The sequence below is a fragment of the Dipodomys merriami genome, unplaced genomic scaffold, assembly GCF_024711535.1.
Source record: "Dipodomys merriami isolate MVZ:Mamm:240054 unplaced genomic scaffold, mDipMer1.0.p SCAF_1, whole genome shotgun sequence".
Lineage (NCBI taxonomy): Eukaryota > Metazoa > Chordata > Mammalia > Rodentia > Heteromyidae > Dipodomys > Dipodomys merriami.
In genome coordinates, this window is record NW_027202270.1 from 29937018 (window position 1) to 29953955 (window position 16938).

The 16938-nt window shown below is 37.5% G+C and overlaps 1 protein-coding gene across 8 annotated transcripts in view; it reads right to left on the reverse strand.

Moving 5' to 3' along the window:
- The window catches only part of Nbeal1 (neurobeachin like 1), a 179231-nt gene that overhangs the window by 144643 nt on the left and 17650 nt on the right, over positions 1 to 16938 (reverse strand). For all 8 annotated transcript variants that reach the window (XM_070019171.1, XM_070019152.1, XM_070019144.1 and 5 more), the window contains 2 exons: positions 11991 to 12082; positions 5497 to 5658 (listed from right to left, as the gene is read on the reverse strand). In XM_070019171.1, coding sequence (XP_069875272.1) covers positions 5497 to 5658; positions 11991 to 12082 — 254 coding nt within the window. The remainder of the gene's footprint in view (positions 1 to 5496; positions 5659 to 11990; positions 12083 to 16938) is intronic.

Consider the following 16938-nt stretch of genomic DNA (forward strand, 5'->3'; position numbering starts at 1 on the left):
GTCAATATAAAATCTCTTAATAAAGTTTACATATTAAATTATAACACAAAGTTAAAGCTGAATTGGTATAGAAAGACATAAGTCAAAATAAAAGGAAAATATAGTTAACTGATTAATACACATGTAGAATTAAATTTATTGGTCAGAAGTTATTTGGTTTCATTTAGTTTTATATTATTTTTATATTTAATAGGAAATCTTTTAGCTATAACTTCATAAATAGCCCTTATAGCTATGACTGAAAAGTACCCAAGGTAGTAGTACAGTATACATATATTAAAATTTTCAAAATATCTTTATAGATGAAGTATTAAAACTTCAAAGTATGAAACTGTCAGTTTAGACTATATACATAGTTCCAGCCCTGCCTATATTCCTTTGTTCCCCTGCCTCTTAAATTTGAATTGTCATAAAATAATTGCACTTTTCGGGGCTGGGAAGGTGGCTCAGTGGTAGAGCGCTTGCCTTGCATGCCTGAGGCCCTGGGTTCGATTCCTCAGCACCACATAAGCAAAAAGAAAAAAGCTGGAAGTGGCGCTGTGGCCCAGGCCCAGAGTTCAGGCCCCACGACCAGACCCCCCCCCCCAAAAAAAAATACACTTTTCTTTTCTGACCTAATGTGAAAAGAGAAGTCATTATTCTAATGATCACAGTGAGAAAAAAAGCTGAATAAACTGAAAACCAACATTTCTTAGATCCATTAGAGACTACATAACGAAAAGGAAGAGAATTTAAGAAGGAAAAGGACAAAATACAATATTTAATTCTTAATAGATTTAACATTATACTTTATACAAAATAACACAGACATATATTGGTGATTATAACTAAAAACAAGTGAAATGAATGCTAATAATATTATAAGAGAATATAGAAGCCAGGTGCCAGTAACTCATATCTGTAACCTTAACTACTCAGGAGGCTGAGATCTGAGGACTAAGGTTCAAAGCTAATTCAGATAGAAAATCCATTAGACTCTGATCTTCAATTAACCACCCAAAAAGCTAGAAGGGAAACTGTGGCTCAAGTGATAAAGTGCAAGCCTTGAGTGAAAAAGCTAAACTAAGGGATAGTGCCCAGGCCTTGAGATCAAGCCCCAATATGGAACAAAAAATATATACAGATGAAATCTAAGTAGATTTGTATTTTCTAATGATTTTTGTAGATACAAAAAAAAGGAACACAATCCATGTAGGAAAACTGATTACTTCAATTTGATTAAAATAAAAATCTCCTATTCTATAAAAGACTAAAATACAAGAATGAAGACAAGTCATAAACTAAGAAAATGTTCAAGTAAGTGAGCTGATAAAAAAAACAAAAACAAAAAAAAAAACTCTGGGCTGGGAAGGTGGCTCAGTGGTAGAGCTCTTGCCTTGCATGCCTGAGGCCCTGGGTTCGATTCCTCAGCACCACATAAGCAAAAAGAAAAAAGCCAGAAGTGGCGCTGTGGCTCAAGTGGTAGAGCACTAGCCTTGAGCTGAAGAGCTGAGGGACAGTGCCCAGGCCCAGAGTTCAGGCCCCACGACCAGACCCCCCCCCCCAAAAAATGAGGCTTAACTGGAATAAGTTTGTTTTGTTGGTTTGTTCTGTGCTGGTAGTAGGGCTTGAACTCAGGGACTTGTCATTTGGCATTTTCACTCAAGGCTGGCACTCTAACACTTAGGCCACCCTTCTATTTGCAGCATTTTGCTGGTTAATTGGATATAAGAGTCTCAGAAATTTGTCAGGGCTGGCATGAAACTCCATCTCAGATCTCACATGCGGAGCCACTAGAATTACAGGCCTGAGCCACTAGTGCCTGGCCTGGGTGGGGAGGAAAGGGTTGTTCTTGGGGCTATATATTGTCCTGGCCTTCCTATAACATCATATTCTCTGCTTTGTCTGCCATGATGTAAGAACCTCCTCTGCCACACATTCCTGCACCATGACTTTCTGTCTGAGTGCATGGACCCAAAAATCATGGATGGAACCCTCTGAAACAATGAGTTAAAATAATTAGTTTCTCCCTTCATTTGTTTTATTTGTTTCCATCAGGTATGTAATCACAGAAATGATGAAAAGTAACTATTACAAGGCTGGCTGTGGTAGCACAGAGCTGTAATCTCAGATAAACCAGAAGTGGAGGTAGTAGGACTGTGGCCCAAGATAGTAAAGGATGGAAACACTATCTGAAAAATAAACTAGAGCAAAAGGGGATGAAGTGTTGCTTAAGGGGTAGGTGCTTGCCTAGCAAGTTCACAGTACTGAGTTCAAACCCTAGTAACAGAAAAAGTAACTGACACAATAACATCATCTGGAAAGGATGGGGAACAAGAGGAACTCTCATGAACTGCCAATGAGAATGTAAATATGTCTACAGCCATATGAGGCAGTTTCTGACACAAGCTTACCATATGAAACAACAATTATGCTCCTAGGAATTTACCTAACTCAGGTGAAAACTCATACCCATGCAAACCCCATACATAAATAGCAATTTATAACATGCTAAAATTAATCAAGACATCCTCCAATATGTGAATGAATAAACTTGTGCATCTATAAGTATCATCATCTTCAGTGATTAAAAAGAAATGTGCTCTCAGGTCATAAAAAAAGACATAGAAGACTGCATATGCAAAAGAATCTAGTCTATAAAAGGTTTTATACTGCATGATTCTAAATACATGACATTCTAGAAATGGAAAAACTATACATACAATACAAAGATTACTAGTTGCTAGAGATTGGTACAGGGGATAGGATGGCAGCAGATTTGAACAGATGGAACACAAGCCAGTTTTAAGAAGGTGAACTATTCTGAATAATACCATAATGGTGCCTACATGACAATATTCATTTGTCTTAATCAGATAACTGTATAACACAAATGGTGAACCCTAATGAACACTGTAAACTTTAACTAAAGCATTTGTCAAAACCTATAGAAATATAAAGCACAAACACAAACCCTAACATACAGTACAGACTTTAGTTGATATTGTTTCATGCTTTAATATCCTTTAAGGATACTGATCCATCCTAATAGAAGTACTGCACTAATGCAAGATGGTAGTAACAAGGGAAAGGGAGAGAAGATACCTAGAAATCTTTGTGCTTTGTAGGTTTTATGTTAATCTAAACGTCTCTGAACATGTGGGATGTGGCTCCAGTGGTAGACTGCAAGGACCTGCGCTCAAACCACAGTGCTGAAGGGAAAAAAAGTGAAACTTTTAAAAGTAGCTTGAAAACTAAAGTGAAGTCTCTAGAAATATGATCTGTAACTGGTGGCTACTCAATACTAAATTTATCACCAAAGACTATCTACTACTACTAAAGAAAATTTCAACCAAAAAAATGTGGTGAGCATTCCTATGCTTCATTCTATTATCAACCTCAAAACATACTGAATTTAAAACAATTATGTAAAAGTTATTAGAGATAACATTGATCAAAATGCACTGTACTCACAAATTGACATGTTGAGTCAAAACCACTTTGCCCAACTACTTAAGGTTAATAAAAAATAAAAATTAAAAACTAAAGAATGTTTTAGTTTGGTAAGACAGTAGACCATTAACAACAGAAGAAAATGTAGCAAATTTACAATTCAGAGGAAATCTCAACTAAAGCAGTTCCACTCTGCCTTTGTAATTTTTATGTTTTTCCACCTATAATTTAAGGATAAGGATGAACATGAAAACAGACATATATTTAAGGTTCCTGGAGATAAAATGTTTGACCAACTACTTACTCATTCCATAATTTTTGTAATTAAAAGCAATAAACAACTAAGGAAAACATGACTACAAGGTAAATTAGGATGCCATTCAGCTACTAATTGTATTTCTAAAGCAGCGTATATTATAGAAGTCATTTCCTACAGATTACAGATTTCAAGAGGCATATTATACCTCCAACACAATTTCTTTTCTTTTCTTTTTGCCAGTCCTAGGGCTTGAATTCAGAGCCTAGGCACTGTCATTCTACTGGCATTCTACCACTTAAGCCACATTGCCACTTCCAGCTTTTTCTGAGTGTTTTATTGAAGATAAAAGACTGATGGGCTTTTCTGCTCCGGCTGGCTTCAAACCACGATCTTCAGATCTCAGCCTCCTGAATAGCTAGGATTACAGAGGTGAACCCCAAGTTTTCAAATCCTTATGTATATTTTTATACATTCAGATATTTAAATACTGTGTGTGTATATGTCCAAGTGCACCTACTAGGAACTGAATTCCAGGCCTTGAGCTCTGGCTCAGCTTTTTTTTCACATTGGGCACTCTATCGTTTGAGCCACACCTAAGGCTGATTAACTAAAGATAAGAGTCACATATATTGTTTCTCAGGCTGGCTTTGGACCATGATTCTCAGATCACAGTATCCTAAATAACTAGAACTATAAGTATAAGCCACCAGTACCAAGTGTCTAAGCCTTTTCCGTAAGTAATGATCTGTAATTATAATTAATCTTTCTAGTTGATATTTAAGTAAACCAAAATTTAAATGCCAAAGACCTAATCTACAAATCTGGAAAATATAAGATTTAGTACAATTGTACCCTGTTGACAAAATCAAAGAGTTGATGGGTATAGTTTTACAAATATAAAATATGGTGATAAAAATGTACTTTTCAGAGATAGGGAGGTAGTGGCACAGCAGTGACATAGTATACATGAAGCTCTAGGTTCAATTCCCACAAGCACCAAAAAAAAAATGTTTGTGTGTGTGCATATATATGTATATATACATATATACATATATATGTACACTTTTGTGTATGTATGTACTGGTCGTAGAGCTCAAACTCAGTGCCTGGGAGCTGTCTCGTAGCTTTCTTGCTCAAGGGTAGCACTCTATAGAGTGCTAGGACCATATTGCTACATCTGGCTTTTTGCTAGTCAATTATAGATAGGAGATTCACAGACTTTCCTGCCCAGCTGACTTTGAGCCATAATCCTCAGATCTCAGCCTCCTCAGTAGCTAGGATTCCAGGCGTGAGCTACCAGTGCCCAGCTAAAAGTACATATATTTACAAGTTTGAATAATACTAAAAATACTGGTGTAATTATTTCTTACAGAAGTAAAAACTTCTGTTACTGTCTTTACTCTAAAATCACATTAAAAAGTTTTGGCTGAGTATCTCTATAATTTGGTATACTAATTAAAAAGTTTTCTAATACATCAACAAACAACAACACTCTTTAAAGATCCATATAAACAACAAACATTATTAGTAAATAATGTGTATTGTTATGGTAATAATCTTTTTTTTTGGGGGGGGGTGGTCTTGGGGCTTGAACTCTGGGCCTGGGCACTGTCCCTCAGCTCTTCAGCTCAAGGATAGTGCTCTACCATTTGAGCTACAGCGCCACTTCTGGCTTTTTCTGCTTATGTGGTGCTGAGGAATCGAACCCAGGGCCTCATGCATGCAAGGCAAGTACTCTACCACTGAGCCACCTTCCCAGCCCCAGTAATCATTTTTTAACTAATAATTACTTTTATGCCAGATACCTGCAAAGAATAATGAAGAACTTGACAAGCAAAATTGACAAGGCTTGTTGTTGTTCCTCTAAACCATCAGCTGTTTTCTGAACACACTGTAGTAGCTGGATCCTCAGAACCTGAAGAATATTATCAGGAAGCAGAGATATTCCCGGAGGCATATCATCTACCCTATAATATAAAGGAAAGCAAATGAAAGTATTGAAATATTAAAAGAAAATCTCTAAAACTACATATGAACTTATGTGTACAGCAACTAATTAGACTTTTTTATAGTTTTCTTGAATAAACCCTTATTCATTAAAAAAAAAGTAAATCTCTGTCACTTAAATGAACTGCATTTTTATACCAAATCTTATAGAAACTTTTTTATTCTATCCAGATATTCTGTGGCTTCTTTTTTTTAATTTTATTGTAAAGGTAATGTATAGGGGGCTTACAGTTACATAGGTCAGGTAATAAGGAGGGTAACCTCCTCCCTCATTCTCTCCCAGTTTTTCCCCTCCCATTTCCCCTTCCCCCCAAGTTGTATAGTTCATTTCCAACATAGTGTCTAGTGAGTATCACTGCTGAGTTGGATCACTCTTTGTCCCACCATTTTTTGGTGCTTCCTCTTCCCCTCCCCAAATCAGATACAAGACAAAGGATACAGAATTTTTTTTTAAGTGACAAAAGAGAATAACCCAAAGGAAAAGAAAAGAAACAAAAGAAGAACTGCAAATAGTACAATTAAAAAAAAAAAAAAAAAACTCCTGTGGTAGGTACCTGTGGCTCATGCCTGTAATCCTAGCTACTCAGGAGGCTAAGATCTGAGGATTGAAGTTCAAAGCCAGCCTGGGCAGGAAAGTCCATGAGAATCTTATCTCCCATTAACCACCAGATAACCAGAAGTTGTGCTGTGGCTCAGAGTGGTAGAGCACTAGCTTATATGATCATATGCACATAGCTATTGAGCCCTTGTGATCCACTCCTACGAATATCCTCTTTTGTTCTCACTGTGTAAATGTTTAAAGTGTTGTTTAATTAATCATGTCCAAGTATAATTATTTGTCTTTTACTATCCATTGGATTTACTTGTAGATTTACAGGCACATTCTAATTATTACAAATGAGGGAAACCAGGCATCCTATGTTTCTTTGGGTCTGGCTTACTTCAGTTAGTGTAATTTCTGTCCATTTCCTTATAAATGAAGAAATATCATTCTTTCTGATGGAAGCACAGAATTTCATTGTGAATATATACCACATTTTCTTGATCCATTTGTCCACTGAGAGGCATCTGGGTTGATTCTATACCTTAGCTATGGTAAACAATGCTGCAATGAACAAGGTTGTGCTGGTGGCTTTAATATGGGCTGGTTTTTGGACATTTAGATAAATGCCTATGGTTTCTTTCTTATATGCACATGTAGATGATTCATAAGTATATAATATTAGAGTCTTATTTCAGAGGAGACAGAAACTATTATTTTCAACTGCCCTGTTTTTAATGAAAACACAAAATATAAGTAAATTCACTTGATACTGTCAAATTAATTCACTTTCAATATACAAGTATATGTATACTATTTCCAAAGTCATTTAAAACTGAGTTAAAAATAGAATACTTAGTATTGACTTAATGTTTGTCATTTGTTTCTTAAACACTAATGGTCTGCCTTATAGATTCCTCAGTGTGTTCAGAAGGAGAAAAGATAATCACCAAAAGAAAACCAAAAGGTGAAGGCAAAGTCCATAGGCATGAGCATCATCAATTGTTTTTTTAAAGTAATATAGCAATATTCTGCGACAAATGGTTTCTGTGTAATAAACCTACATGTTTTTGGGGGCTTTTTGCAAGTACTGGGGCTTAAACTCAGGGCCTGAGTGATATGCCTGAGCCTCTTTTGCTCAAGGCTAGCACTCTACCACTTGAGCTACAGTGGCACTGCTGGCCTTTTCTGTTTATGTGGTAGTGAGGAATTGAATTGAGGGCTTCATGCATACTAGGCAAGTACTCTGCCACTAAGCCACATTCCCAGCCCAACGTAGTTCTTTAAAGGTAAAAAACAGCACCAAACATGAGTGGCTCTTCTGGTGTCTCCTTTGTTGTCTCCCAAAAAAAAACACATACTTGGGGGGGACGGGGAGGATTGGGGGGGGGGTGGAGGGAGGATGGGAATGGATGGGAAGGGGAAACAAAGGAGGAGGTTACAATGCTTGATAAGAAATGTACTCATTATCTTGCCCATGTAATTGTAACCCCTCTGTACAGTATTTTCACAATAAAAAAAATAAAAATTAAAAAAAAACAAAAAAACACATACTCAAATTCAAAGCCAAGAAAATTGGCTACTAATTCACCTGTGTTATATGGAGCTGATCATCTAATCTCTAAATTTCCTTAATCTACAAACTTTCAATATCTCCCTGTCTTACAGGGCTCTGAAATAAAAAGTGAACATTATTTTTTGCTATGTAAACACATAAAAATTATTAAAAATTTAGTATAATTTAAACATACTATTTCTGAAACCTAAGAATCTTTCCATAAGCCACTGTATATTGATTACCTCTATGAAAAACACCCAGACCTTGAGAATATTCCAAAAATCACTATGATTATGTAATAATTATATTTCATTGTAGTCCCTTCTTCAGATAAATGTGAGGTATTAGTTGAGTTTTTGCACTGAGTAAAAGACTAGTTGATTCACTGCAAACAGAATATATACACACAAACATATAAAATAAATATAACTAGACTTCTTGTGAACTATCCTAAAACACAAATTAAGGAAGCATTTCTATAAAGAGACATTTGATTTTAATTAAATTCTAAAATAAACCACAAATCAAATTATAAAAATTACTGAATTCCATAACCACATTACTAAATAACCATGTACTATTTTAGATTAGGAATTCGATCACTTGTAGCTTCAGACTCTTTCATTCTCTCTTATTTATAAACAATACTAGAAAATCTCTCATTTTTATATATAGTTCCCTCCTGCTGAGGCATCAAAACAGCAGGTTCTTAGAAAAATCAGAATTAAATTTTATATATATATTATATATGCTGCATGCCTGAAACAGAAGGATCAAGAGTTCAATGCCAGTCGGGTACCGGTGGCTCACACCTGGAATCTAGATACTCAGAAGGCTAAGATTTGAGGATCGCAGTTCAAAGCCAGCCCAGGCAGGAAAGTCTGTGAAACTCTTATCTCCAATAAACCACCAGAAAACCAGAAGTGGCACTGTAGCTCAAGTGGTAGAGTGCTAGCCTTGAGCTGAAGGGCTGAGGTACAGCACCTAGGCCCAAAGTTCAAACCCCATGACCAACAACAACAACAAAAAATTAATAAATAAATAAATAATAGGCCAGGCCTAGATCCTACCTAAAAAACAATGCAAGAAAAAAAATGGCTAGAGGCATCGTTCAAATAGTAGAGTATCTAGCAAGCTCTAGGGCTACCAAAGATGATGATGATGATGGTTATTATTATTATTATTACAAATAAAAACTGATCTTCCAGTTTCTTGGACAGAAAATTTTATTTTGTTTTGGTTTGGGTTTTTTTTTGGTCGGCCATGGGGCTTGAACTCTGGGCCTGGGCGCTGTCCCTCAGCTCTTCAGCTCAAGGCAAGCGCTCTACCACTTGAGCTACAGCGCCACTTCCGGTTTTTTGGTGGTTTATTGGAGATAGGAGTTTCACGGTCTCTCCTGCCCGGGCTGGCTTTGAACCGCGATCCTCAGATCTCAGCCTCCTGAGTAGCTAGGATTACAGGCGTAAGCCACCAGCGCCCGGCGGACAGAAAATTTTTAAAAAATCATACAAATTTCCTGAGTGGTGGGAGTGTCTTTTGTTATCTGTTAACAGGACCCTTTAGACTACTCCTGGGTTTATGCAAATGAAGTGACTGGAGATGGGTCCACAGAGATGCTACTCTCAGAATCCATGCATGACAATGAAATCCATAATTTGGTACACTTAATACATGCTAATGAATATTTTAAGAGAAGAAAAATATTTTAAGAGAAGAAAAGGAAATCACATGAGGGTTGGAATTTTCAAACTTACTCCCTAACATTCTGGAGAAAGACTGGAGACAGAGCTCAACCACATGGGTCAGTGATATAACATGTTGCCAATAAAACTGCATATCCAAAGCTTAAACAGCTTCTCAACTGAACACATTACTGTTCAAGGGAGGGTAATGGGTCTTTCATAGGGAAATGGCACAAAAGTTCTGCTTCCATAATGATTCTAATGCTTGTCATATGTGTAGCCTTTAAAATAAAACTACTAGTATAGTGAGTTCATGTCAAGTGTACGTAATTGTTGAAAAAGAGGGGGTGCATAAGAACCATGAGTTTATATTCATGTGGTGAGTACTGTGAGTAGCCAGCAATACTATGACTAATATATGAAGTGAGGGCAGGTTTTTTTGTTTTGTTTTTGGTTTTTTTTGTTTTGTTTTGTCGGTCATAGGGCCTGAATTCTGGGCCTGGGCGCTGTCCTTCAGCTCTTCAGCTAAGGCTAGCACTCTGCCACTTGAGCCACAGTGCCACTTCTGGCTTTTTCTGCTTACGTGGTGCTGAGGAATCAAACTCAGGACCTCATGCATGCAAGGCAAGCATTATTCTACCACTGAGCCACTTTCCCAGCCTGTGAGGGCAGTTTTATGGATGATTATTGATCTTAACTTGTGAGAGTGGGTAGCTGTGTTAGTGCAAGTAGGTAAGTATACATGAGAAATAATGAGTAAGCTTTAAGACTCTTCAAAACCCACAGATGACTCACAAGATTAAGATAATGGCCCTATATCATCTTCTCTTTTTTTTTTTTTTTTTTGTCAGTCCTGGGTCCTCAACTCTGGGCCTGGGTGCTGTCCCTCAGCTCTTCAGCTCAAAGCTAGCACTCTACCACTTGAGCTTCTGGCTTTTTCTGCTTATGTGATGCTGAGGAATCGAACCCAGGGCCTCATGCATACAATGCAAGCACTCTGAGTCACCTTCCCAGCCCCGCCCAAGATCTTCTTTATGCATCATGCACCCCATATTAAGGTCAGGTATTCAATTATATAATGACTGACATGACTTAAAAAAATCTTTATTACTGTACAAAGGAGTTACAGTTCCTTAAGGAAAGTAGTAAGTACAATGCTTCATGTCACCCCTTCCTTTACTTACACCCATTTTTCCCTTGCTGTCCCTGCCCATAAGTTGCATAGTTCATTTTCACATAATGTATATTGAATACATTTCCATTTCCTGTAATTCATTTTGATAAGCTGTACTTTAGATGTCAGAAGAGTTATGCCTGTGGGTTCCTCCCCAAAATGTATCCTTAGTCAGTTTGTGTGTCAATGCATAAAGTCCTATATAAGTTATCATGTCCAGTTATATTTTAGATCTAGCTTCCACATGAGAGAAAACATGATCTCTGACTTTTTACTGGAAGCACTAACTTAGAAAGAGCAGCTGCACAAGCATAAGTGTTCCCATGCCAGGCAGCCAATATGTAGTTGTCAAGTCTTTTGCAGAGGGGCCATAAGAAGGTCTAGTTACCTGCTACTTAGTAACCTCACCCTATTGCATAAAATTCCAAACCCTGACAACTTCCAGGAAGTCAATCCTTACATGAACAGCCTACCTCACATCTTAAGATGTACTTATGCGCTTGGTGCCAGTGGCTCACACCTGTAATCCTAACTACTCAGGAGGCTGAGATCTGAGGATCACATTCAAAGCCAGCCCCAGGCAGGAAAGTCTAAGAGACTCTTATCTCCAATTATCCACCAGAAAACCAGAAGTAGCACTGTGGCTCAAGTGGTAGAGCACTAGCCTTGAGATGAAGAGTTCAGGGACAGTGGCCAGGCCCAGAGTTCAACCTCCACAACTGACAAAAAAAAAAGAAGATATACTTATGTTTTGCTACTAAATCATTGTTAACTAACTTTATATTTTCACTCTTCTTTTGTCATACCAAGGACAGTCCTGATCTTAGGTAACAGACCCAAGAACTAAGGAACATCTTGAACATCTCAACCACCTAGTAACACTAATAATAGCTGGGGTTAGACATTTAATGAACTATGTCATGGAAGCAAAGTATCAGCCTCAGGAAGTCAGGTTTAGCTGGGCATTAGTGACTCACATCTGTAATTCTGGCTACTCAGGATACTCTGAGTACCTCAGTTCAAAGCCAGTATAGGCAGGAAAGTTCATGAGAGCTTTATCTCCAATTAAGTACTAAAAGAGCCAGAAGTTGAGCCGTGGATCATATGGTAGAGTGCTCGCCTTGAGCACAAAAGCTCAAGGACAGCATCTAGCCCCTGAGCTCAAGTCCTACAATCCAGAAAAAAGAAAGAAGAAAATATGTTTGTTATGAGAAGAAGATTATCTAGGAGTAACAAGACTATAAACATAATTATCATCCTTGTAACATGCCATAAAAATATATATGCCAAAAAGGAACATTTCATTCCAGGGTAAAAAATTAAGTATGTCTACATACCTGGTAGGCAGCTTTTCAAAGTCGACATCTAAAAACTGTTCATAGCTAGAAACAAAATTGTCCAACCATAGCTTCAGATAATCTGGATCTTTCTGAAATAAAGTACACATGTCAGGAAACATGCATGTCTATGTAAAGAAGCAATAATAGCCATTCGTGGTAGTGCATTCCTATAATCCCTGCACTCAGGAAGTTGACATAAAAGAATTCCAAGTTTGAGGTCAGCCTAGTCTACATAATAAAACAATAATAATAATAGTACAATAATGAATCTCTAAGTGACTATCAGGAAGAGCTTTGTGCTGAATTAAAATATGTATAAGCCAGGCACTGGTGGCTCATGTCTGTAATCCTAGCTTCTCAGGAGGCTGAGATCTGAGGATCACGGTTCAAAGCCAGCCCAGGCAGGAAAGTCCGTGAGACTCTTATCGCCAATAAACCACTAGAAAACCAGAAGTGGTAGAGCACTCGCCTTGAGCTGAAGAGCATAGGGACAGCACCCAAGCCCAGAGTTCAAGTCCCACGACAGACAAAAGAAAATGTAAAATAGCTGGATAGAATATCACAAGCCTGTAATCTCAGCCACTCAGGAGGCTGTGGGCAACATAGCAATACTCCATGTCAAAAAAATCATTAAAAAATTGTATTCATTATAATAAACCCTCAAATGGTTTTCATGCCACTCCGAGAGCTAAAGAATTAACAATGTTCTATAAGATTCTTAAAAAATTGCCCTCACATATTCCTGTAATTAACCCATTGATATCCTCTACAGCAGTGATGTCCTCAAAATCCTTAGACATACCAGATATGTTCAAATCCAAAGGCCTTTAAATTGCCTGTTTCCTCTATCCAGAACACTCCTCTGAGATACCTGAATGGCTAACCTTCTCATCTCTTTCAAGTCTTGATTTGACTTGCCAAGCAAACATTCTACCACTTGATCCAGGTCCCCATCCTTTCTGCTTAAATTTTGGTTGTGTTATAGGATTTAGTTAACTTTGAAATGGCATGGAACTCAATCATCCTTCCTCTGTTTCCCAAGTAGCTGATATTACAGATATAGCCATCATGTTTTGCTCAAGTAGTTCTCTAAACAATATATTCTCACTGAGTCAAACCTTCTCACTAACATTTTACCCTATCCTATTCTGTCTCCAAACCAAACGGTAGTTTACCATACTATATAATTTATTTATATATTAATCATTTCCCCCAGGATGTAAGTTTCATGAAGGGTTTTTATGTTTTGTTTGCTGATGACAATCAAGTCACTAAAGTAGTGCCTAGCACCAAGAAGGTGCTCACTAACTACTTGTTCAACGAATTAATAAGAAGTATAAAATGCATAAATAAAATAAAACTGAAGCCAAGCATGGTAGGAAACATCTGTAATACCAGCTACATAGGAGGAAGAAATAGGAGAATCATAGTTAAAAGGCAGCTTTGGGAAATAATGCAAAAAGGGCCAGAGGTACAACCCAAGTGGTAGAATGCTAGTCTTGAGTTTAAACTGAATTACACACACACACACACACACACACACACACACACACAAATCAAATTAAAACTGGATCATTAATCTAAACATCCAAATTAAAACTAAAATCTTCCATAAGAAAATATGAACTATTTTTGTACCCAAGGATAAATAGTAATATCCTTTATCTTACCTAGGACACAAAAACCATGAGCTAAAAAGAAAAATTCTTGTTGATTAAAATTAGGGGTAGCTAGGCACCTATGGCTCATGCCTGTAATCCTAGCTATACAGAAGATTGATATCTAAGGATCATGGTTCAAACCCAGCCCAAAAAGGAAAGTCTATGAAACTATCTCTAATTAACTACCAAAAAGCCAGAAGTAAGCCGTGGTTCAACCCTAGCCCTAAGCAAAAAAGCTCAGGGATAGGCACCTAGATCCTAAGTTCAAGCCCAGACACACACACACACACACACACACACACACACACACACACACACACACACACACACACACACACACACACACACACACACACACACACACACACACACACACACACACACACACACACACACACACACACACACACACACACCACAAAAACACATATAGAAAGAGGGGTTCAATGTACCTCAGTGTGGAGTATATGTCTAACATGCACCAGGCCCCAGGTTCCATCCCATTCAAAAACAGTAAATAAATAGACTTAAAATAACAGCTTGGCAAAAACAACCATTTAGAAATTGGAAATGCCAAGCTAGATATATACCTCAGTCTTCACAAGAATGTATGAGGCCCTGGGTTCAATAACAACAAAAATATTAAAAAGGAGGAGAAAAGTGGAGAAAGAAGAGCAAGAAAAAGACAAAGATGATGAAGGAGGAATAGAAAGGAGAAAGAAAAGGATGGAGGAATGGAAGGTAGAAGAGGAAGGAAAGAGAACAGAAAGGAGAAAGGAAGATGAAAATAAAAAGGCAAGTCATATACTTGAATACATTCTCAAACACGTATCAATATATGAATATCTCAATTTTAAAAATAGAAATTTCACAAAAGAAGACACAAATAGCAATAAAATGTGCTCAATATCATTAGTTATCCAGACAAATGCAAATTAAAACCAAATGGGATAGGATGGGAATGTGGCTCAGTGGTAGAGTGCTTGGTATGAGGCCCTGGGTTCAATTCCTCAGCACCATATAATCAGAAAAAGCCAGAAGTGGTGCTGTGGCTCAAATGGTAGAGTGCTAGGCCTGAGCTGAAGAGCTGAGTGACAGCGCCGTCCTAGAGTTCAGGCCCCACGACCGACCAAAAAACAAAACAAAACAAATGGAATACGCTTACATACATACCCACCAGAATGGCAAAAATTAAAGACTAATACAGAATAACTATAAATCTCATTCAGTACATTGTTAGTGAAAGAATAACTTGGAAAATTGATCAGCAGTTTCGTTTAAACATACACATAGGACACTGTCCAGCCATTTCTCCACATTGAAATGAAAACACATAAAACATATCCCCAAAGAACATTTGCACAAAAATGGCCAAGAAACTCTTTTTTTGATAGTACTGAGGTTTGAATTCAAAGACTTTGAGATTGCTAGATAAGCACTCTACCACTTTTTGCTCTGGTTCTTCTTTACATACATCCATCAGTCTGATGGATGTATGTATGTAATTGTAGGATTGCCTACAATTGCAATCCTCCTGATCTCAGCCTCCCACATAGGAGGCATGACAGTTGTAAACCACCAGCAGTTGGCAAATAGATACTCTATTTTCAATAGTCGACAGCTGGAAACAATAAACAATTCTTAACAGGTTAACATATAAAGAAATTGTGGAATGAACAATAAATTATTTAGGAGAAAAAATGAATTATTGATGTAAGAACACAGTTAATTTTTTTAGTCATTGAGCAAAAGATGGCAAGCATGAAGGCATACACACTAACTTTATACAAAGTTCTACAACAGGCTATAGTGACAACAGTTAGATAAATGGCTGCCTTTGGGAGTAAGGGCTGAAAATTGGCACAAAGGTCAATTTTTTTTGTTTTTTTTGTTTTTGGGGGGGTCCGGTCGTGGGGCCTGAACTCTGGGCCTGGGCACTGTCCCTCAGCTCTTCAGCCCAAGGCTAGCCCTCTATCACTTGAGCCACAGAGCCACTTCCTGCTTTTTTTTTCCTGCTTATGTGGTGCTGAGGAATCAAACCCAGGGCCTCATGCATGCAAGGCAAGCGCTCTACCACTGAGCCACCTTCCCAGCCCAATTTTTTTTTTCTTGATTATAGGGACTGAACTCAGTCCTTGCACATCCTAGGCAAATGTCACATCACTAACCTATATGCTTAGCCCTGAAATTTTCCATTTTCTGATGAAGGGTGGTTATACAAATATGCACATGTATCAAACTACACACATCTGACACTTTAAATCTATGCATGAAATGATACAACAATAAAAATGAGTTGGCGAAAAATAGAAACTATGATCCATCATAATTTTTTAAAGATACAAATTGCTTCTTAAAATGATGTTCAGGGGCTAGAAAGGTGGCTCCGTGGTAGAGTGCTTGCCTTGCATGCATGAGGCCCTGGGTTCGATTCCTAAGCATCACATAAGCAGAAAAAGCCGGAAGTGGCACTGTGACTCAAGTGGTAAAGCACTAGCCTTGAGCTGAGGGACAGTGCCTAGGCCCAGAGTTAAGGCCCCACAACTGACAAAATAAATAATAAATAAATTAATAAATAAAGCTCAATGGATCGTCTTTCAAAGTCTGCCCAGGCGATAAAGTCCATGAGACTCTTATCTCCAATTAACCACCAAAAAACTGGAAGTGGTGCTGTGTTGCTAGAGCGCTAGTGGTAGTGGTAGTGGTAAAACATTAGCCTTGATCTGAAGAGCTCAGGGACAGCACCCAGGCCCAGGGTTCAAGCCCTACAACTGACAAGATAAATGAATAGTTTAAAAAAATTAAAAGTGTCCAATATTTACTTATTTGCCTCAATACTTTTTATGCCAATCAAATTTAAACATGTATTTCAAAAAATCTATGTTACTTTATCATTATATCCCGCTGCTTAAATAAGAATGGCCCTTGGATAAAAGAAAATCAACTTATTTTCATACAATAAAAGCATTACACTATAATTCAGAATCTAAAAGAATGTTCTCAGAATAATCAGGGATGATGACCTTTTGTGTGTTTGCTTTTCTATTAATAAACTGTTCCAAAATCAGCTTTAAAATTGCCACTATCTATATCATCAGAAATCTGAAATTCTGAGAAATCAGAAGATGGAAATACTTTAGACAATGAACAGCCTACTCTTAGAGATGTTCTTAAGAGTTTCATTACTTGCTTTTTGGTTTTCAAACTAGAATCTACTCATTACTTGATTTATACATTCAGGATAGAAATCCAGAAATACACATAACTAGAGTTCTCCTTATCAC